The 24,040-nt window shown below is 34.1% G+C and overlaps 2 protein-coding genes across 8 annotated transcripts in view; one reads left to right on the top strand and one right to left on the bottom strand.

The window, feature by feature from the left end:
* The window catches only part of LOC148951298 (tRNA N6-adenosine threonylcarbamoyltransferase, mitochondrial-like), a 120,604-nt gene that overhangs the window by 95,600 nt on the left and 964 nt on the right, over positions 1-24,040 (top strand). For both annotated transcript variants that reach the window (XM_089090795.1, XM_089090794.1), the window contains 4 exons: positions 5,070-5,198; positions 9,694-9,898; positions 13,138-13,286; positions 18,337-18,539. In XM_089090795.1, coding sequence (XP_088946921.1) covers positions 5,070-5,198; positions 9,694-9,898; positions 13,138-13,286; positions 18,337-18,539 — 686 coding nt within the window. The remainder of the gene's footprint in view (positions 1-5,069; positions 5,199-9,693; positions 9,899-13,137; positions 13,287-18,336; positions 18,540-24,040) is intronic.
* The window catches only part of heix (UbiA prenyltransferase domain-containing heix), a 32,754-nt gene continuing 30,538 nt past the window's right edge, over positions 21,825-24,040 (bottom strand). For all 6 annotated transcript variants that reach the window (XM_089090791.1, XM_089090792.1, XM_089090790.1 and 3 more), the window contains exon 2: positions 21,825-23,277. In XM_089090791.1, coding sequence (XP_088946917.1) covers positions 22,342-23,268 — 927 coding nt within the window. In that variant the 5' untranslated portion in view covers positions 23,269-23,277 and the 3' untranslated portion in view covers positions 21,825-22,341. The remainder of the gene's footprint in view (positions 23,278-24,040) is intronic.

The following is a 24,040-nucleotide window of genomic DNA, read 5'->3' as shown; positions in this document are numbered from 1 at the left end:
ACGGAATTTTTATACCAATGAAATACATAAAAAAAATCGGATTTTTATGCAGATTTCAAATATATAAGTTTCAGCCAATTTAGTCTTACCCATCAAAAGTTACGAGCCTGAAAAAATTCACCTTATTTTCGAAAAAAGGGGAAAACACCCCCTAATACTCCCTGATGAAAATTACACCATCAGATTCAGCGTATAAGAAAACCCTACTGTTGAGGTTTCAAGATCCTGTCTGCAAAAATTTGGAATTTTGTATTTTTCGCCAGAAGAAAGATCACGGATGCGTGTTAATTTATTTTTTGTTCCCAGGGGTGATCGTATCGATCCAGTGGTCCTAGAATATCGAGTGAGAGCTCATTCGAACGGAAATTAAAAGTTCTAGTGCCCTTTTTAAGTGACAAAAAAAATCGCAGGGCAACTAAGCCCCTCCCACGCTCATGTTTTTCTAAAAGTCACCCGATCAAAATTTTGAGATAGCCATTTTGTTCAACATAGTCGAAAATCTAATAACTATGTCTTCGAAGATGACTTAATCCCCCACAGCCCCTGGGGAAAGGGCTGCAGGTGGTGAACTTTGCCCATTGTTTACATTGTAAACTTTTTGGGGTCGCCTCTCTATGAATTGTCTACTTCTCTGTAAAGTTGTGTGCTACTTTGTAAAGTGTGACTTCTTCTCTTTGGAGTCTTATGGTAGCGTTGGCCTATTATCTGGGTTCTACCGGTGGAGGATGTCTAGAGTCTCTAACCATCACAAAGTTTATGTTTAGAGTATAAAATGTTTATTTATACATATAATACAGTATATGTACGCATGGCGAGGACAGATACAGAATTCGAACTGTTTCAAGTAATCTAAATTGGTAACTTTTATTCAGCAAAATATGCAGATACACATCAGGACATTTGACAGTACTTTCCTTTTAGCTTGTCAACTTCTAGGAATATAATAAACATTCAGAATTAATAAAGTTATCAAGGAAATGGGCTTTATCTAGGAAATGGACTTTGACAGATCCTTAGAATTTAATTACAGGTTTTAACCCGGAAAAACCTACCACTAAAGTTTACAGATTTTCCCGGGGTTTTTAAAATCTTTTTTTTTTTCAAAAAAAAAAACGATTCTCTATCCTCAAACAAAGGTACACTTATCAAAGAACATAAAATAAAATGCTGACACTAAAACTGAATCAACAAGACACAAGAAAATATTTTCCCAATTGGCACTTTCATTTCACTTTATATTGTCATGCTAAGCTCGCATAAAATCGGCATAGCTACACCTAATAGAAAAATTTGCACATCTTTTCAAAAAAACTTAAGTTTGAACAGAACACTTAAACAAAAATGATAATCTTCAACAGAAACACAAGGAGATTTTCCTTTACTTTCCTTTTACCAAAGCTTTAATTCTTTTTTTTTCACAAATTATTCGGTTCTTTTACTATTCATAGAAATCAAAAGGAAGTAAATACATCAGTTGAGAAAAGTTGTCACACAGCTTTCGCTCGTCATTTTTATCTTTCTATTTTTCCAATTTCAAAGAAAGCGTTTCTCCCGTCCAGTTAATTAGCAGAAAATTTATCTATATCTTCAGTTTAACTTGACATCAATTCCCAACACCGTTTATGCTGCAATAACATACTAATCTCTATAATCATCTTACTCTACTTATATCTATAATTGTTTCAATACTCTCTATAATAACCTGGAGGCTTATTACTTATTTTCCTATTGCTTCTCCTAAAACTACTTGATTCTCCACTCAGGCCTACTTCAACCTCTATTTCCCCTTTTTTTACTTCTATACTAACTAGACTAGGCTCCATTTGAACCCCTTGTTGTACGCTAGAAACGGAGCTATCCTCCATTATTTCTGAAGTTACTGCTGGAGTCTCCACTGGAAGCTGGTATACAGATGATGTTAAATCGATTCTCCTATGCCCACGATTCTTTAACTCCAATTCTACAATTTTTTATTCCTCCGATATTGATTTATTTTTTATTAGTGGTTGCTCAAGACAATTTTGAACTACCAAAAGTTTCTCACCCGGACATTGACATAAGCTATAACTGTTGCTGCTTTTCTCTTTGTCATTAGATTTGAATTTACTAGTGACAATATTAGGTTTTTTGATCATATCGATTTTCTCCTGAAAAATAGGATTCAAACGTAAGAAAGCTTCTGAATCCTTTACAGTTCTTCTCCTTACTGTTCAATCCTTTACTGTTCTTCTTACAGAAGTCCCTGAAAGTTCTTGTACCAAGAAAAGGGAATCTTTTAAAATTTTTAAAGTTATATATGGTCCACAAAATTTAAGCTTCACCACCCTCGATTTCCCTTGGAATCTGAGCTTTGTCTTGGACATGAACTAAGTCCTCTTCTCGCAAAACGGGTAGTTCTACAGCATTTTTATTATATTGTACTCTTTGAGATTTTCTCTGTTTTCCTATTTGTTCATCACACATCCTGTAAATCATGAATAAATTTCTAACTAAATTAACCATACAATCCTCATAATTATCAAAATAGTCAATTGAAGGCAATAAAAGTTGAATATCCAAAAATGAAAGATGCTGCCTACCAAAAATTATGTGGTGTGGTGAATATTTAGTTGTGGAAGAAATAGTATAATTTAATACATTCTGAACGAAAGGCAAATAAGTATGCCAAGAATTGGGATGATCCTGACGTTAAGCTTTTAATACGGATTTTGTTGCCTTCACACGATTCTCACATAACCCATTCGATTGAGGATTATAACTTGACGAAAAATTATGTTTAATTTTCAATTTTACACATATCTGTGAAATGAGATTTGAACGGAAAGACTGATGGGAATCAGTGATCAAAACTTCAAAAAGACCAAAGTATGCTATCAGTGACTCGCAAAGAAAGTTACACGTAGCTTCTGCTGTTATCCTTGGCACAGCTTTCAGGATACAAAATTTTGAAAAATGGTCAACTCCAACTAAAATATGAAAATTTACGTTTTCAGTAGGTCCACATAATGCGCCCCCCCCCCCATGAGACCAGCAGAGTCTACCGAAAACACATGGAACGGGTATCTTGGTTCTTCATTTTTTTCCTAACGTAGGTTTGATATTCTGATGCATTTTATTTCTACGCAAGCACGAATTACAGTTTTCGCAATACTCTGGAATTTTTTCACTCATTCTATCAAATATAAAGGCATGGCCCACTCGGTCAATGTCTTCTCCATAGACATGTGACCACCAATGAGTAAGTGATCATGAGCCAGTTTTATTGCCGAATCTACTAGGACACTTGGCAAGACTATTCTAGCTGTTCTAGGTTACCCTTTGTCCTTGCCAACGCCTCCTAGCGGATAAAAATAAAGAAAACTTTCTTTTAGAAACAAGGCCGTAAAAAATATTAAACAGCTAAGACACAAAATTGTTATCTGTCATTTTCCCTGGCACGGAACTCTTTTCCGCCCTGTCGACTCTTATTTTCTCTGGCACGGAACTCTCTTCCGCCCTGTCGACTATTATTCTCTCTGGCACGGAACCCTTTTCCGCCCTGTTCTGCCCTTAATGTCCATTGTACGAAACCTGCAGGGTTTTCGAGGTTCGGTACTCCACCTCCTACCTCTCTCTTCGCCCATGGGAGCTCAGACCTTCCTTTCTCAGGATCCTCTGAACCCGTTAACAACATCTGGTCCCTCGTTCGACCGCAGTCCACCCCTTCACCAGCCTCATCTCTCTCGACACAACGCCTCATTACGTCAGTGCCTAATAAATTACCAGTCATCTGGTCCCTCGGTCAACCATAGTTCGCCCCTTCACCAGCCTCTTCTCTCTTGACACTGCACCTCTCTACATCAGTGCCTTATAATAAATTTCTTCTCTCTCTTGATACTACACCTCTCTAGATCAGTGTCTTATAGTAAATTCTCATTTTCTCGTCATACTTTTTGTCCTAAAATTTCTGCTTAAAATCCTAATATGACCCCTACATCTTATACTAAAAAAAATATGCCTCTCCCCCTGGTCACGTTTTACGTCTGGCCAATTCTGACAGAGTCCTTCATTCTGTCCTGTCCAACGAAATTCAGCATCTACGGTTGCTAATCAAATTCCTGATTTTCTTCGCCAATTGCATTTTCAATAGCTTCAAAACGCTGCGCTATCTCATACGTTTCAGAGAGGGAATTATAATCATCCTGGTGTTCTAATAAATATCTCTTAATATTTAGTCTCGAGCCTTCAATAAAACAATCCAGGCCTATACTATCAGAAAAACCTACTTTCACTAAAGTTTATAACATATAGTATTGGTTATTGGGAAGTATACAGACGTTTTCAGGAGGGTTAGCTTTAAGAAGGGTTATTCTTAAAGAATTGGAACAAAATTCGAACTTTAGTGTAAAGAGTGAGGTATTGACTAGGGTTAGGGTTACCAGACTCTGTTTTCGAAAGGAAAGTTCTCATTCATAGACTGATTAGGCGAGTAAACAGCGTAACTATGCATTATTTGTTATATTGGTAGAATTTAAAGTATTCAGTTACTATAGGTCAGAACTAAACCTTGTCGATCGATAAGTCTAAAGAAAGCCAACTGGAGGGAATTTAATTATTTGTTGGAGTAGATTATCTTTTTATTGGGAGGGGGGTCAGAACATTTTGGGGAGAGGCAACACTTTGAAGGGAATGCATAAATACGCCAGCTATGTGAAAAATACAAGAAAATATTAAAGAGATCGTAGGAATTTTAAGATTGTTAGGGATGATAGGGGGAATAATATTGAAACTAACTAATTTTAATTGCTTAAGATACTCAAATGAGTCTTAAAAGCTAAAAAAAACGAAAGCTTGCATATTTATCAAACAATCAGGTAAAACTGAGAAGAAAAGAATTTGGCTAATCGTCTTGGAAGTTGAAGTGTCATGTGTTGGGTAGTGTGACTATATTTATTTTTGTTTATTTATTGTTTTCTTTTTATTTTATTTACTGTTAAACTTACAGTTTGTCGTTTCGAGACCATTTAAAATAGTTTTGTAAGGTTTTTGTCAGACTATTTCATGAATCATCAAGCCAAATTTTCTTTAAGGTCGACTTCCCTTTTGTGGTTTTTCTTGTATCTGGTGGTCATTGTCTGTTGGCAGTTGTTAAGGACGTGGAAGAATTTTATCTTCTTGGGAATGAGCTTGATGATGCTCCCGGAGAAGCTCTCGACAAGGTGAGGAAACACATATTAAAATTTCCTTCGACAAGATTGACCATTTGATTATAAATTAAGCAGCAATTTTTTAAATCATTTATTCGCAGAAAATTAATGTCAATATATTTGGTAGACATTTTATTGTTTCTTACCAAATACACTTTGATAAGAAATACAGGGTGAAATTCCAAGAAAAATACAGCAAAACTACATTGAAGGTAAGGCGAATTAAACATCAAGTTTTTGAAAATCATCACTTAAGATTCAACTTTCAATGTTTCTTACCAAATACACTTTAACAAGAAATATAGGATGAAATTCAAGCGAAATTAAGGACACTTAGACAAGAAATACAGAATGGTATTCAAAGAAAATTTAGTAAAACTACATTGAGGGCGAGAAAGAAAAACGATAAAAATTGGGTTTTTTAAAGGTCAAATGAAAGTACTGAAAAAACAAAACAAAGCTAATTTTTTGATAGTACAAACGCCTCTCTTCTTCAGCGCAAAACGAAATAATGTATCCAAGGAAAGTGCCGAATAAAAAAAAACAAAAACAAACGCGGAAAGTTATTGTGAAAAGAACCAAAAAACCAAAGAAAAAACTAGAAACTTGAAATATGAATAAAATTCAATAAAAGCCAAAAATTAAAAGAATTAAAACCAAATACCTAACAACCATAAAAGCGAGTTATTCGCCAATATCCGCGATTTGCACAAAATCCAAAAAATTATGAACTGCCATCGACGGATACTAGCGAACAACTGAGAAAGAAAAGAAAACAATTCATTCACTCAAAAACAAAACGAACCAGCAATTAAATAAGTTGGAGAACTATGTCATCTGACTTCGGATTTTAATTAATGCATTTCTTGCAGACACCCTTTGAGACCTAAGGGGTTGTTCACGTGTTTGATTATATGACTGGGAAAGTAGTTCAAGGTTTATTTCAGGGATTACTAAAGTATGGGCTTCCTTTTTTGAGAAAACCGAAATATGACTCGTTTATTCTTAAATCCCAGGAATCTCTGTTCAAAGCCAGACCTAAAAGTCGGTATTTATAAATTTCAGCAGCTTCTCTTTGGTACTGGACAATACCTTTTCCATGCAAAATTAGGCTAGCTTGATTAAACAAAATAGTATGGTCTGTTTTTTCGAAAATGTGCTCTGCAAGGGCAGAGTAAAAATTTTCTGTTTTTTTTCCGCATTTTAAGCGTATTATTAATTGAACTAGAGTGCTGAGTAAATCTATCCGTTAGTCGCTGATCAGTTCTTCCGATATACCAAAGACCACACGAACAAGGAATTCTGTAGACACCGGAGTTTTCACCTATCGGGATAGAGTCTTTACCTTGATAAATTTGGGACCTGATAATTTTTCTGCGTCTATAATAAATGTAAATGTTATTTTTTCTTAGATTTTTTGAAATGTGGTCTGAAACCCCTTTAACGTGTGGGAGACCAAGATAAACTGGATTTTCCCTTTGATTTGTGTTTTCTGTGGAACTATTTGATAATCTTTTAATGCGTTTTGCAATTACAGAATTTATTAAACTAATTGGATAACCATTCCCAAATAAAATATCTCTAAGGTGGTTGAGCTCTAAATCCAAGAAACGTGTTGAACAAACTTTCAATGCTCTATCAACTACAATTCCTCTTTTCACAGCAGGATAATGATTAGAGGAATAATTTAAGTAACGGTCATTATGTGTGGGTTTTCTATAGACACCAAACTTGAAACATGTATCATTTCGGTGCACCAGAACATCTAAGAAAGGAAGACTTCTCTCTATCTCTGTTTCTTGGCTTTTATTGAATTTTATTCATCTTTTAAGTTTTTGGTTTTTTCTTTGGTTTTTTGGTTCTTTTCACAGTGACTTTCGGCGTTTGTTTTTTGTTGATTTTTTCTTCGGCACTTTCCTTGGATACATTATTTTGTTTCACGCTGAAGAAGAGAGGCGTTTGTCCTCTCGAAATATTCGCTTTGTTGTGTTTTTTCAGTATTTTCATTTGGCCTATAAAAACCCCATTTTTGCTCGTTTTTCCTTCTTTATGTGATGTCAGGCCAATGTGGTTTAAGAAATTATCATTGAGGGCGAGTTGTGAAAACCACAGGAATTTTTTTAAATTTGGGAAAATCAAAGCCTTATGAAAACCCCCTACCATCTGCGTACCTGCCTATTGAACGCCGTTTAGAAAATAAGTGGGAAAAAAGGCTAAATTAAAAATAGACATCAAGAAAAACTAACTCGCAATTTTAGTAGGCCGACTGCTACATTATTGCGATGATCAAATTAGGGTGTATCAGTACTTTGGAATGATAAATTGAGCTTCAGAAAATATAGATCAATATATCAAGTAGTGTCAAGTGAAGTGGAAATATTGATACAGAAGGAAAAAAGAAATGAAATAGAAATAGAATGAATAAATAAAACCAGATAAATAAAACGAACGAATGAATGATTTTATTTCAAAATGTCTATTTATGAGCTCTAATGGGTGAGTTTGTGTTGTCGTAAAGTAAATACAAAAATTAAAAATAGCATGGTCAATTGCTGCATAAAGAACTATAAATAATTTCTTAGACAACATTGCCTTTCCATTTAAAGAATTTAACAAATGAAAATATTCTAAAAACGGGTCTAATATTTTAAAGAAAGCTGTGGGAAAAAAAAGACAAAAAAGAGCAACAAACAATAAATAATGCAGAAATCCGAATATTTTGACTTCACGTCTAGAAGCCTTTATCAGCGAAAAGAAAAAATGAAACAACCGAAATTGAACAAAACAGATAAACACCTTTTCCTCTAAACTCCTCTAAACATATAAACACCTTTTCTATCTTTTTCCTCTATCAGCCGCACCCAATCTCCCAACATATGTTCTGTTTAATTTAGCTTAACTAATCTTTTTCCTTCGATAAAGTCTTCCGGACATGAATTGGCAATATTTGGAGTCAAAGTTTGTTGCTTCCTTTTTTGTTTTGTCCACTGCTTTGTTTAAAATATCACAGCCATTTTCACTATTTTTTCATTTGTTAAGATCTACATAAGCTACTATCTAACCGTACAATCTCGTGTCTAATATTCAGGCAACAAAAAAAAACATAACTACAAAAGTTATTGCCTGTAACACTAAGGGTAATTAAGGGAGTCTTCCTTTCAACATTTTATTTTTTGGGGAGGGACAGGGGGAGAGGAAACTTCTGCATTTAAATAAAACCTAAAAAACACTTCATATGGGTAGGTAGAATACAAATGGCAGCAATGTATCTCAACTCTCAGACGGTAATGTAATTACAGAAAAGGAGAAGCTGGAACAAGGAGAAGCTGGAGAAGCTGGAAAAGGAGAAGCTGGAACAATACACCTTTCCACAAGTCTTATTTTAAACAGGAGTTGACAGTGATCTTCAGAAAAAAGTAGAAAATAATAGAATTGGTTCAAAATTTAAGAAAAAGAATGGAATGTTACCCTAAACAGGATGTTCATATTGACAGAAACTTCAGTTAAGGGAACAATTGAAAGGAATAGAACTAATACGGAGTAGAACCACTTCATCTGTGAGGTTTCCGCAAAACTATTTTTCCGCAAAACGCAAAACTATTGCGTTCTCCTCAAACCCGCAGGCTAAAATGATGAATTATTGAACATATCATTTACTGCGAGCAATATTATGTAATCTATTTTATAATTGAAATTGAAACTAACTGTCTTGTATGGAAGAAGTATCACAAAACCTTTTTCTTACCACTTGAAAAGGACATGTTTTTGGTGAATCGTAAATTGGGTAAATTATGGTATGAGTAACCAAGGCCGTATCCAGGGGGAAGTTAGGGGATTTGAACCCCCCCCCCTGAAATGTTTGTCTGACTGGTAAAAACGTAACAAAATGGATATAAAAAAAATTGTATGTGTGTTTTGAGTTTTTTTTTGTGTAAACCCACTCCCCCGAAAAAATCCCTGTGTAAAACACCCCCCGTAAAAGAATCCTAGATACGGCCCTGTGAGTAACGGGTGCAAAACAATAGATTCTCTAATGCTGAGTTAAAACGTAGAATGTAATTATTTTGCGATTAGAAGCTTGAAGACAATAGAGAGGTTCAACAACTGATGTCGTATTTCACCTCTGTGGTGCTTTTTTTTCTATGAACATTAATTGATAACGATAATGAAAATTGACGTTTGACATCAAAATTGTAAGAGACGCAAATAAAAGAAGAATAATAGTCACTTATTTGTTTATGATAAAAATCGTTTTCAAAAGGTAATAAAGATAATTGCTTGAAAGACTATTATTCTAGATTAGGTTATGCTTTCCGAACGGGTGTTTCCGAACTGTTGGCCAGTATAGGCCAGGATTTACCAACAAGCTATTATTATTTCAAGCTATTTGATTCTCTTTTATAAAATTAACTTCAGTAAAACGATTAGAATTAATGAATCTTATGTGAGCATTAATCTTAATACATTCAAGAATATATTTTTTTAAACGAGTTGAATTTCATTACAGGTAGCCAGAAGATTGAAATTAAAAAATATACCCGGGTATGAAACCCTCTCCGGAGGAGGTGCCATAGAAAAGATGGCTAAACTAGGAGATCATCTTTCTATAAGGTTTCCTGTGGTTATGACTCAAACTCTGAACTGCAATTTTAGCTTTGCTGGTTTGAAACAAAGAGCTCAGGAGATTATTCAAGAAGAAGAGCAAAAATATGGTGATTAAAAATTACTTAATTTTGGGTTGGGCTGCTAAGTTTCACTCTGAGGATTTCCTCATGGAAAATTAATATAATTTTGGCATGGACATTATTATTAGGGACAATCAGGGAAATTTCTTGTACATTGAGTTTTCTTCCGTGCCCCCCCCCCCCCAAAAGAAAACTGAAATAATGTCTATGCACTGTAAGCCTTGTTGCAGGTCATTTGGTGTTATAGATATTCTAATATCAACTCAACAATAAAATGCCGATTCAAAATTGTAAATAAGATTTTGTTGGTCTATATAGTAACGAACACATAAGGTTTGGAGGAAGGTCTTCGATTTTCTATTAAAGATTGGCTTTTATCTATTTTCCGCGCAGTGCTTTCCTTCTAAGAAGAACTTAGGGGTGGGTGGGGTCAGAATTCGATTATCATACTGATTCTGATTAATTATTTATAATGACCTTACACGTAAAGTGGTATATAACAGCAAATTTGGTCCCCAAAATTCTTCTAAGGAATAAAAGGGATTAACATTATGGTTCATTCTACACTTACGGCGATACAAAGTGGTTACGATTTTATCTGTTGTCCCAGAATAAGAGTGAATAATAAAAAATAAATAATGATAATTGGTTTCTGGAACACAGTATAAGATTTGAAACAGCCTGATACTCCTTAAAACGCATCAAAGGTTTCGTAATAACAAACTGGAAGTAAAGAGCAACCCGTGCCATTAGTAACCAAAATCTAAATGAAAGCGTTTCACGTTCAAAGAATTGGCTTTTTGTGGTAATCCGAATAAAATTAATCAAGTATGTAATTAACAGTTGACAAATATTATCAGATGGAAATTTGCACACTTTTCAAAGAGAGGCAAAACATCCCCAAAAATAAAAATGATACTGATGAAAATTATGCCCTTAAACTCAGCATATCTGAATACATTTGAAGAGTTATTGAGAATACTTGTCTAAAGAAGTAGGGTATTTCATCTATCCCAGTTAAGAATCATCACGGATCCGTATTGATTGGTTTGCTTTTGTTTATGGTTTTCTGTCCATGGTTGATCGTATTAAACCAGTGGCTGTCGAAAGTTTAAATAGGGCTCATTCAAACAAAAATCGAAAGCACTAGTGCCTTTTATAAGTAACAGAAAAGATCGTGCCGGAGCAAAGTTGCGATTTCTGATGTTTTATGGTGTACAATTACAATTTTGTAGCGAATGAACCAAATTGCCTTTGGCTGGAAATTCTGAGACGGTAAATACTTTTAGAAATACAACTGCAACATTGCAAAATTCTAACAATTATTTTAGATTTAACAGAAGCCTAACTAGCAAATGGCATTGTTTTGTGTGATATTCAGTCTAAAAATAGTGATTGGACTGGTATTTTACTTCTTCATAATACTCGCAGCATTTTTGGGGTTTCCATAATTCCCTTTTTCCTGTGGCATGTTGTATTTCTAAATGTATTTAACGTCCCAGAATTTCCAATCAACAGCGATTTGGTTCAATCGCTACAAAATTTTAATTGTACACCATAAAACATCAGAAATAGCAACTTTGCTCCAGCACGATGTATTCTCAATAACTCTTCAAAGGTATTCAGATATTCTGAGTTTAAGGGTATAATTTTCATCAATATCATCTTCATTTTTGGGGGTATTTTGCCTCTCTTTCAAAATTCTGCAAATTTACTTGTAATAATATTTGTCAACTGTTAGTTGTAGAGGTATGTTTTATATAATGATAGACTACAACAAACTAGAGACTCGGAAATCATGCTGATTTTTTAGAAAAAATTCAAAGCTATCTATCAATTTTCAGTTCAGTCTTATTATTGCTCGATCACTTCATAGGGCAGTTCTATACCCGTTTATTTATGCCAGTACTTCTTTTGGATTCCCTCGTTGCCGAGCAATTGATGTTTTTTACTTTATATAATTTGGATTCCAAATACATTACTTGCTTTATAAAAGTCACTGTTTTTATAAGAAAAAACGGTTTCCAAAAAAAAATGCTGTGATATTCAATATCAAAGCCGAAAAAACTACCCCTTTTCTAACCAAAAGAATTTAAATAGCCACATCCATTTGATAATGTTTTTTTTTTTAATCTATCGTGGCAATTTTCATTAAATTAGCATTAATTAACCTTAGGTTTCATAAGTTTTTTTGCTATACAAACTGATGTTGACTCAATTAGAATTAGGTTCCATAAGGTTATTTGCTATATAAACTGGTTTCATTTGTGGTGATTTTTTTTTGGGGGGGGGGGGGGGTGAAGAGATGCGGAAGTGTACCAATGTGAAAATGGTAAAGTAAAAATAAGAAAAAAGTCAACAGATTGGCTTCGATTATGTACAGAGGGGCCAAGCTTTAGAATAATGTTAGCCCAAGTATTAAGGATTTAGGCATTAGTCAACTTAAACGTGAGTTACGTGTGGGGTTACTTGGTAAGTATTTCCTTCGAAACAGATTGGGATTGATGGAATTAAAAATGATAATAAATGAACTGGCCAAAAAGAAAATATTTCTTGAATTGTTTGTGATTATTATTAATTATATAGGTATTTTTGCTTCGGGATCATGATATTATGTAGTTATATTTTATGGTAGATATTTATGTAAGTATGTTTTCGGTACACGGTTTCACCCTCCAACTCCTTGCAGCATATATATGTTGTTTTTTGGGTGTTTATTTTTTAGCAGCACACCCTCGCAAGCTTTTGGTGTGCTTTGATTGATTTTGTTGCTCGTTTTTGAAAACAAATTATTATAACTGCTACTACTACTATAAAAGAAAAGTGCAAATTAGTATTGGCATGTATAGAATTCAGAAGGAAAAAGGTCATGAAAAGTTTATATTGGTTTGACTGAAACAGTTTTCAGCCATAGACATTATTTCTCTGAACTCTTGAATAGACATCATTTTCTCTGAACACTATCTTCTTCCAATGCTAGGACGCCTGTGAAGTTGTTGGTCCAAATACCATTAATTTGCTTTTTCATAGCGAATTGCTATTGCTATAGTAAGTATTAGGGGTAATTTAGATTTAGGAAATATAGAAATAGTTCTCCATATTTCTCTTAATTTAAAAAAAGAAAAAATGTGATGTTTATTCTTTGGAAATACTAACTAAATTTTCATTTAATTGATTGTCAGTTTAATTTAATAATCATTATCACTCTCATGTTTAAATTTCGTATTTACAAAAATTTTATGTTTAATTAACTCCTTTAATTGTAGGTATTGTCGCAGATGAGATTATACCGACAGTTGCCAACTTCTGTGCAAGTTTTCAATATGCAGTTGCTAGGCACATGATTAGAAGATTAGAGCGTGCCCTTATTTATGCAGAAGCTAAAGGTTTCATCCCAGAACGACCGAAGTCCATGGTGAGCAATTTAATTCGAAAGATGTCACTGGTTCAACCTTTAAGGTCTATTTTCTCTGGAGCATGTTTTGGACATTTTATTTTCTAAGTTTCTAACCAAATTTTCTAGCCGTTTGATAGATTTCTTCGCACCCCATATTTGTGATCCAGCTTTATCCATCTACTGAATTACCTTTTGAAATTCGCTTTGTATTTTTTTTTTTTTTTTTTTTTTTTTTTTTTTTTTTTTTTTTTTTTTTTTTTTTTAAGTATGTAAAAATATGTGAAATACATAAACAGGAAATTTTTAAACATATGATAAAGGAAATTTTTCCTAGTTTTTATTAAGCTTAGATCTTTCCCACTATGTAATATCATCATCCTGGCTCGGTAACTAATTAATCCAGCAATATTGTTCTTTAAGTACGAGTTGCAGCAGTAGCCTTGTCGTAAAATCGCATGTTTTACAGGGAGCGTAAACCTTTAAACTTCATTCAATTACTTCTGTAAGATGATTTATTTTTACGCCAAACTCATCTTGGTTCAAGAGCTGGGTATTCTCTGAGGATTTCCGTAGAGAAGAATCCGGTTGTTTACTCCATTTGGTAATCAAAAACAAACAGAAAGTAATTTTTTTGAATGTTTTTTAAAATATTCCGAAAGCGAAATTTTTCAAAGAAAAGTAAAGAACCATATTTAAATATAAGATCAGCAGAAATAAAGCCCTTTAATGATTCATACTTGAAATGACTAGAAAATACTATCAAAGAATAAATAAAGCCCGGAACAAACATAAATTAAAATAAATAATCATATCGACAAAGATAACAGATACTGATATAGATGAATTAACAAATCCGAAAATAACTAAAAGTTAAAATGATTGCTCAAAGCAAACTTAAGACGAACAAAATTACTGCAAACAAGAGTTTGGCTACTGCCCCCCCCCCTCCCAATCGTACACCTTTTAAAGACAATTGCGTCATTTGTGTTCTATCGAAACCTGTATGTATTTGAACAGTGTGCTTTAATTTTCAGAATATCGACGAAAAAAAATCCCTTTAAAAATCAAGATGAGTAGAAAGATCTAATGACAATAAACTCAATGTTTAGTATATAATGAAGTTAATTCCTGGAAATCTCAGCAATTTAAGATTCAAGATTTTATTTAACAGCGATTTTTTTTTCAGTATTATCAATAAGAAAAAAAATATTTAAGATATATACTTTGTTTTCAGTAAAGAGCAAATTACGAAATAGGCTTTTCTTTGATAGCAATTTCTGATCGTTTTAAGTTTGGGTCATTATAGGACTTGACTTCTGCTCGTCTCATGTTTTAATATGGTTTCTTTTTCGGAATGTAAAAAAAAATTAATTTCTGTTTGTTTTTGATTGTCAAAGTATTGTCATTGATTAATATAATGAATATTTCTCCGTTTTTTTTATGTTTTTTGGCTTAAGATTTGAAATATCGGACCAATTTGAATTTTTAAGTTGTATAAGATGGTGTGAGCGTTGCCTTAGATTGTGTCCCGTATAATTATTCAATAAATTTCTTTATATTTGAAGTCAAGGTTTGAAACGGTTTATGTACTAACATTTTGATTCAAAATATTACTTATGAATGAAAAAGGAATAAGATAATGAATATATATCAGAGGCATCACTCAACACCCTTTATTTCTTACTCTTCAAACTCTTTTATTTGTAACTTTTACGTAAGCGTTTGGTAAGTGTGGTGTAGAAAAAATTTCGTTTTGACAATTATGTCTTTTGATTGAGATCAACAAAACTTAATATCCTAGCTGTTCTGCACGTATGCCCTATTGACAACCTAGATGCAAATAGTCTAGATTTATTTCGACATCGCTCTCAACTTTCCCGGACAATTTTGACTTCATGCTTTACCGTCCCGGAAATATTGCACACACTATTTTAACAATATGAATGCACATAATATCTTTTGATTTAATTCAACCCCCTTCCTTCGCAGCATTCTTTTAAATTTACACCTAATGCCCTTATCACGTTCTGAGATATTGCTGGTACTCCCTTTTGATCACCAGGTCGTACATAGTCTTTTCGTTTAGTTTAACCTCCCCTCTACATTGCAGATAAGCTTTTTAGATAACTTTGATGTATTTAAACTCTTTTGACTTAGTTCAATAGTGGTAGTAGCAGTAGAGGTAGTAGCAGAAATACATGTTGCATTCAAGGATGGAGTTTCACAAAACTCAACAAACATCAACAAAATAAAGAAGAAAATCACCATAATAATTAAAAAGAATTGATAACAAGTAAATTGACAGTTAAAAATATATTGACATCCATTCCTGAAAGTCTTTTAACTCCTTTAACCGTTCCTGAGATGTCGAAGACACACCATTTTTGACAACCTTAGATGCATGTAGTGTCTTTTGATATAGTTTTACATCCCCAACAACATGCCCTTGAAGTTCCATCATAATACTTAGCTAATGCTCTATTCCGTTCCTGAGATATTGTATCTATGGCATCCCCAAGCAGGATGCACTTTGCCCCTTAGATTTCGTTTAAATAGAGTTAGATGTACTAGTAGAAGTAGCAGTAGTATTTGCATTCGTTATCGCAGTAGTATTTGTAGTTACAAGTAATCGCTATCGCAAATAGTTTTAGTCACAGTTACAAGTAAGCAGTCGCAGTCCGAAGTAGTCACAGTAGCAGTCGCAAGTATTCGAAGTTGCAGTCGCAGTGGTAATAGTAGTAACCCTGCAGGTTTCTAATTAATACCCTTAGCCGTTCCTAAGATATTGCAGATGCGCCCTTTTGATAACCAAGATGCACATATTGACCTTTGGTTTAGTTCAACATTTATCTCATCATTTCCTTTAACTTTCCGCTAAATAACATTAAAAACTTTTTTTGGTTTGGGAGGAGGGTTGTAGTTACTGGACTGATCGTCTTGAATCTTCCAAGAATATGTTTCTTGGGTTATGGGAACTTCTAATTTGCATCTTTGTTGGGAGAGGAGCCGGGGACAAGAGTTTTAAGGCTTGGCAGTTTTTTGTTTCCGACCGAACTGAAATTTTAATATAAGGGTTCCTCCACCAAGAAGATGTCTATACATGAAAAAAAAAATGAAACAAATAATGAAGGGAACGGTGCCCAAAATCGGCGATAAACTCTGAAAAACGTAAACTAAAAAAAAAACTAATAAGCCAATAATACTAATTTTTCGGAAAATATATCCTACAGAATACGCTGAGTATATTAATATTAAGTTCAGACTCACTAAAATGAGTCGAGGCTTAGGCCACAAAGGTGCATTACCTCCACACACTAAGAAACACGGACGCAATATCTACCTTTGACACCGGTTAGAACAATTTATGTTTAAAAGCGTTATATCTCAGCATCAGCATCGGGGCTGCTCGACTCAAATCTTTCGGGGATGTGGTTTTGTGATATGGAAGCTTTGAACTTACGTTTGGGTGTAAGGTTGGTGAGGGGCACAGAGTGGGGGGACGAGGAGGTGTCGTAATTTTTTTCTTAAATCGAGCTGGAATTTTAAAAGAAGGTAGTCTCTGCCTAGGAAATACCGATACGCTAAAAACAGTAATAGTAATAATTTTAAGAGAGATGAGGCTCAAAATATGCTATAGATATTCGAAAAATATAAACTAAAACCGGGACGTCAACATACAGTATTACCGAAAATTCTATATTGGACAAAATCTTACGAAAATGGGTACTTCATCAAACTGGACTAATGCTCAATGGATTAGAAAAGAGTATTGGAAGTGCTTGATCATACTTTGCAAGATGTAAGGAAAACAAACAGTCCTTCAGTAGAGCTGTCGTTTATTGTTTGGTTCATTTTGACAAATTCTGCTAGTTATAACACAATCTACGCCGGCCGACGAACGTATTGTATGTATCAAATCATAAAATTGATGGCGATCTGTCAAAAAATTTACCCTAAAACCAATAGGCATGTTCAGTTACATGATGCACGGTTACAATGATGCATGATGCATCTGATGAACGTTTTGAAAACCAATTTCTCGATATTAGAAAGAGCAAGATGACAACCGAAAGATCTATACGATGTGTCATATTGTCAACATATCTTTGTAAGATGACATCAACTGAAGGCGAATCAGTTCGAAAGATTTTTCCGATATATCTCGTGGAATTACAAAAAAATCATCAGTGGTATAGTGCACATGCTATATTAGCATGTATAGAACACTGTGTCATTGCCTTCAATTCAGCATTCAAAGCGGAATACCAGACGAAGTGACAACGTATAGGTTTATCTTTACTGTGAAGAATCAAGACGAAATAATCTATTATCCATTTTTTTTTTTTTTTTTTTTTTATACCGAAACGTCAACTAATCACGACTTTTCAACAAGACTCTCGGTTAAAAGAGACGAGAAATGTCATTGGAACTATAACTCTCGAATGGGAAATTCGGGATAAAAGTTAGGGCACTTTATTTCAAATATTCACTGCCTGGTGCGACTCGCTTTTACGATGAACATCAACAAGGCACAAGGAAAATCGCTGCACTCGTATGGACTATTTTCCGAGAATGTGTGCTTCTCACATGAACAACTGCTGGTGGCCAGGTAACCCGTCGGAAAATTTTCTGATTTTTTCATGTACTCACAAGACGAAAAAAAAACTTCTTGTGTCCACAAGCACTCGAATAAGTAAATAAAATTATAGCGACACTTCACGATGTTTATCATATGAAAAAGAATAAGATTTATGTTATCACTAAATTGATTATGATCACATTGAGTTTCTTTGAATTTTCTTTCTTCTGAGATTGCAGCAACGTGTGCGCTATTTAGTGAATACTTATTTAACGACGCTAGTTATGTGTTTTGGGAAATTACAGCGATTCCTATACAATCTCTTTTTTGGTGACGAAATCTATTGTTTTTTTTTCGAGACCAATTATGATATACGGAAATGCCTATTTCTTCCAGTAATTGTTGATTTTGGTATTAAGGATTGTTTTATTGGGGTGGGCAGAATGACAATGACGAGCCAAAACTATTTCCTTATAAACTATTTTCAAGGTTTTATCTGGTGGAGTAGCTTGCAATGAGTTTATCCGAGATGCAGTTCGACAAGTTTGTAACAAGTACGGTTATGAATTGTTCTGTCCACCCCCAAAACTTTGCACCGACAATGGTATTATGATAGCTTGGAATGGCATGGAAAAGTGGATTGCTGGAAAAGGAATAGCTAAAGATATAGACTCCATAACAGTCGAGAATAAGTAAGTAAATTTTTATATATTAAAAATTATAGATTAAAAATTACATCTAAATTGAAGCTGGTTAAGGGTGATAATTCATTAAATGTTCGGAATAACTGCAAGGTGAACAGTGCACCAATTCCAAAGTGAAAATTGAGTATTTGTGCTTTCCATTGTTTCAATAAGTCGTGGTATATATTTAATAACATTTTACAATGACTATTGGTTTCTAATCGGTGTTCAGCGAACGGGCCATTTACTTAATATGAATTTAATTGAATGGATAAATAAATAATTGAATTTCATAAATCAAAATGGTTTAAATATTTTAGTATTTCTTCTCTTCATTTTTAATGGCTTTCTCCTTTAGTGAATAATTTCTTGCAGTCCAAGTTCTTATGATTTTTGTTCTTTCATCGTATCATATACTATTTGATTCAGTCGGTTTTGTCTAATATGACGACTTCGGAAGCCCACGAGGTTGCATGGGTTGTTTAAGTAATTACGTATTCCTGCTTTGTTACTTGAAAAGGTATGACTCGTCGCTTCTCCAGATTGTACGACTTAGAAAAAGATAAACTTTTGAATTTGTTTTATGCCTTCCTCTAATCACCACTTCTTAAAGTTAAAGCTGTTTATTTTATTGGTCACATCCATCTAGTGGGCCGAGACAGTAGTTTTGTTCGTGTGAATGTCCAGTAGTTCTATTTTTTCGAGCTTGCGAAAATACACTGTTGGTTTGTTTGTATATTACGGAAATTTATTTTCTCCCTTATCTTCTGATTAGGATAGGGGAGTGTTAGTTTTCAATATGAGTAACTTTGGCTGGTTATCTTCAGATCTTGGTACTGAAGGATACCATAAAGCTACCATTTCAAATTTAAAAACGGGGTTTTGTTTCCCAGTAGAATTATCCGCTCGGTTATAACCACCCATGTTCACCCCTGCTCCAACCAAATACCGCTGCAGTAGCCGGGAGTAGTATTAAGTTCTACTGAAGTGTAGCAGTTATAATTGGGTGATGTCCTGATTCCGAGATTTTCCCAACGGTTGTAGGCTACAGCTGTTAGCCAAAAACAACCGCCTATACCTATTCTAGTTTGTAGGCTACCCTTTACCGACACCCCTACATAATTACGAAAACAGTATCTACAGGCTCCCGGTCTCAGAGGCCGTACTGGCTTGGAGCATTTCATTCATTCCTTAACATAAATATAGTCTCTATAGTTGCAAATGATCTATTAGAATGTTGGCCAATGAATTATCTTACTGAGGGAGGCGAACAGAAGGCCCAAAAAATTTTTTAGGTTTCTGTTTTGGAATTTTTTTATGTGAGTTATCTCAGAAGAGTTAAATCAATATTCAAATGATTATATATATATATATATACATATATGTATATATATATATATATATATATATATATATATATATATATATATATATATATATATATATATATATATATATATGTATATATGTATATATATGTATATATATATATATATATATATATATATATATATATATATATAATCTGAATTAACTAATTAAGTATAAAGAGTGCAGTATGAGTACTGAAAGGGTGAAAGCTTCCCTCTCATTGTGGAAAAAAAGTTCATTTTGGGCAATTATACTTTATTTCGAAAAGCAAAACGAGGTTTTTTTTCTTGAAGTATTGTTCTGTAATATTTATATTTTGAAAGAGTCAAGTTTGAGGGGACGGTAAACCTCTTCACATTTGGTTTAACCCTGGATTACCTTGGATCTTAGACCCATCTGTTCCTTCAGAGAAACCTACAGCCTCAAGAAAGAGCCACTAATATTCCCAATTGTTTTCTCCTACACAGGACGTGTACACGTGTCGTAGATCGGTCTGGTACGTTCGTCACAGGGTGTTTATGGGCCTTCCTCCGTGGTGTATATCGGTAGCCAGTGGAGTGCTGCATTGATATTCGGAGATTGTCCATGGACATGGTATCTCCATCTGTGATCTCTTATGGCATCTCTCACAAGATGCTGGACCGTCTTATAACGGCTGGATTGATTAGTTATCCCCTGAAAGTGGATATTCAGGATTTTTCTTAGACATGAGTTTTTGACAGCGAGTATTATTTTCTTTTGTTCCTGGTTCAGGTGCCATGTTTCGGCTGCTTGAACTAGAAGTGGTATATAATTGCTACTGAAGTTCCTTTCGATGAAAGTAATGAGCAACATTATAATTTAAAAGGAACACAAATTATTCCGTGCATAGGGGAATAAATCCCTTGTCAATCCCGTGCTCTTTAAACAAGTTTGGCTTTTTGTCCTTAATGCTTTCAAGACGGACCTCCCAAGCACAAGGTCAATTACAACATAATATAATATATTTTTCACGATATTTCAAGAAAGAAAGAGTTTACTGATTTTTTTTTGCTTTAAGCGAGATAGTTTTCAATTCAAATGTTCTAAAAGGTGATCGGTTACACATTTGTTGGACTCATAAATGCTTTCAGTATAGCGCTATAAAACTCTAGCGCAAAGAGCGGGGGGATGAAGAGGGGGTAGTCTTCCCAGTACATGAAATAACTTCTGTTAATGTTGCTCTTTACTTTCATTTGAGGAAATATTTTTTATCTATTCAATCATTATTGTTAACCAGAAAAAATTTCGTTGCTGTACAAACCTTGGTTTTCGTTTAATTTCAGTTTTTCACTTACTAATGAATGTCACATTTAAAATGCACATAGCTTCTAAATCTTAGACCGTTTTAGCCGACTAATCAACGCTTTTTACGACCTGTAGTGACACAATGGATTAATCTCCGCTTGACCGTACGGTACCAGGGATCGATCATAGCTGCCAAACCAATTATACTTACAGTCTAATATGTGGCACCAGTAGCTATATATATTTTTTCAAATGTTCAAAGTCTTGATTTTCCATGGATATCATATTTTTTCTCCTTGCATCAACAAGTCACTTTTTCAGGAAATGATAATAGCGAGCAGTTTTCTTGCATATTTGCATATATAAAAAAAAAAAAAAATTATTTCCAACCCATAATGTATAGATTTATACAAATCAACCTTAAACTATGCAAGATTGCTAACAATTACAATTTTGAGAGAGCTATAACTGAAAAATAAACAGTTGTTCTATATCTTGGTTATCTATTGGCAGTTGCAGAATACTGATCGTTTACCATGGGAATTTCTAGGAGTTTTTACATTACAAAAGAGATACGTTCTCCAAGTGCTAATACACTGCTCAGTGGGATAAAATTGGCAGATTTCTAAAAGATGACATAGATGTGTAATAAGAGGATTGTAGGCTCCCATCTTTATTTGCAGCAAAACTCTTTGGAGAATTTTTAAATTCTACAACAAAGATTTGTAGTTGATCTGTTGTTTTGTAGTTTTCTCTTTTTTAGCGGACCCCTTTTTAATTTCTTGATTTAGTTCAATAGTGGTAGTAGCAGAAATACAGGTTGCATTCAAGGTAGAGTTCCACAAGACTCAACAAACATCAACAAAAAAAAAGAAGAAAATCACAATAATAATTAAAAAGAATTAATGACAAGTAAATTGACAGTTTAAAATATATTCACATCCATTCTTGAAAGTCTTTTAACTGCTTTAACCGTTCCTGAGATGTCGCAGACACACTCTTTTTGACAACCTTAGATCCATTTAGTGTCTCTTGATATAGTTCGACAGCCCCATTTGGCTAAGAGTCGGAATGAGGACTGCTATACGGAATATGTTTCAGAATTGGAAACAATTTTGTCACAGTTCCATCATTACTGAGATGAGCACCAATACGAACAAACTAAATATTTTAATCACAAAAAGGGTAGTACAGACTTTTCAGACATGAGAATGGCAAAGACATACAAAATTCCGAAAATAAAGTTTAGTTTCGCTGTTTTCTGAGGTATATCTTGCATGCTCACTTGACGGAACTCGCGTTCTAATTTGAAAGCATATGGCAATGTAAGTACAGGCAGCAAGAACCAACGACACGTATGCACACTCAAAACCATAAACATAATATAGGGAATGAATAATAACAGAGCAAATAGAAGGATTGAAGCACCGGGACCAATTAATATAGCCAAAGTGACTATCCCTGCTTTTGAGTCAGTCTTGACATCTCTCGTGTTGTTACTATGTAGTATTGCTTCAGTATTTAAAGCCAAAGGTATGGCATAATATATGGTGGCAAGCTCTATTTGACCTACTTGTGCCAAATATGAAAATAAGACTGTCACGGGTCCAAATATGATAAGTATGAGTACATCCCCAAGCGCTATGTATTTGAGTCCTATACCGCCTGTATATAAGAAGGAACTTGATAGACCTCCAAAATACACTAAAGCCAAATGAACCACATTGGCAGGGGATAAAACTGTAAGAAGGACGAATCCGATGCAGCCGCACCCATATAGGAAAGCCCCAAGGGCTACAATTTCATCGATTGACAGTATTTGATCTACCAACGTTCTGTCATCACTCTTTTTGCTATCAATTCCTTTTATATAGTCAAAATATGTGTTTACTATGTTTCCCGCTCCGTGAACTGAAATAGCACAAAGACCTGTTAGCAATAGAGTTACGATACTAAATGCTCCAGTACTTTTGTATGCTATTGCAATTCCTAGAAGGACTGGTATTAGGGAGGCACTGAAGGACCAGGGTCGAAGAGATTCCACATATGAAGACAGTTTTACGTAATGGCTAAAATGAAAGTGTTTTGATATCCAATCCATTTCACGTGCCTAAAAATAAAACAAAGGGCTATTAGTAACGAATAAAGGCAAAATTTGAATCTCAAATTATATTTTCAAAGAGAAATTGAGCGCTGAACTTTCCGGAAAAACTCGCACGAGCTCATAATGTGAATCGATTGAATAAATTATTGCTTGTTTTCCTAAATACTATAATATTTCCTTTTCAAAAAAGGAGTCATCTTCTTTGAAATGATGGACATTTAAGATTGTTTAGAGCAAGATTGCTTCAATTGTGTCCTCAAATGGAAAAAAAGAATGTTCCAAAATATAATTGTAATTATCATGCTATAAGATCCGAAATTGTACAAACTCAGAAAACGTTGTAAGCATTTGAACGAGAAGCCATGAACAAAAATTTGAAGTTTCGAAGAGCTAACTTTACAATTTAAAGCTAAAACTATATTGACTACAACCTTTAGAAAAGCGACTTTTGATGTAAACCAGACGGTTATTGTCTATAAGAATAATTCTGCTCAAATTTTAACTCTAAGGGGATCTGATTCTTCAGTACAACTATTTTCGGTGTACTTTTTTCTCTGTTTGACTGAGTGCCATCTACATTTTCTGAAGAATTGTGTTTGACATCCCTGTCATAGACTGTGGGACTGCCATAGACAACGGCTGTCGGACTGTTTGTTTCAGTTGTTCACGAATTTGTACTTACAGCTCACGAATGTCAAATTAATCTGATTTTCACTTGTTGCGATTGAAAATTCCTAAGCTAACCAACGCATTTTTCATAATCTGCAGG

This window comes from Artemia sp. Qi Xiang Cuo, chromosome 6, assembly GCF_049724085.1.
Source record: "Artemia sp. Qi Xiang Cuo chromosome 6, ASM4972408v1, whole genome shotgun sequence".
NCBI classification, from domain to species: Eukaryota; Metazoa; Arthropoda; class Branchiopoda; order Anostraca; family Artemiidae; genus Artemia; species Artemia sp. Qi Xiang Cuo.
The sequence above is the reverse complement of the archived record's forward strand: the minus strand, read 5'-3'. Positions and strand labels throughout refer to the sequence as shown.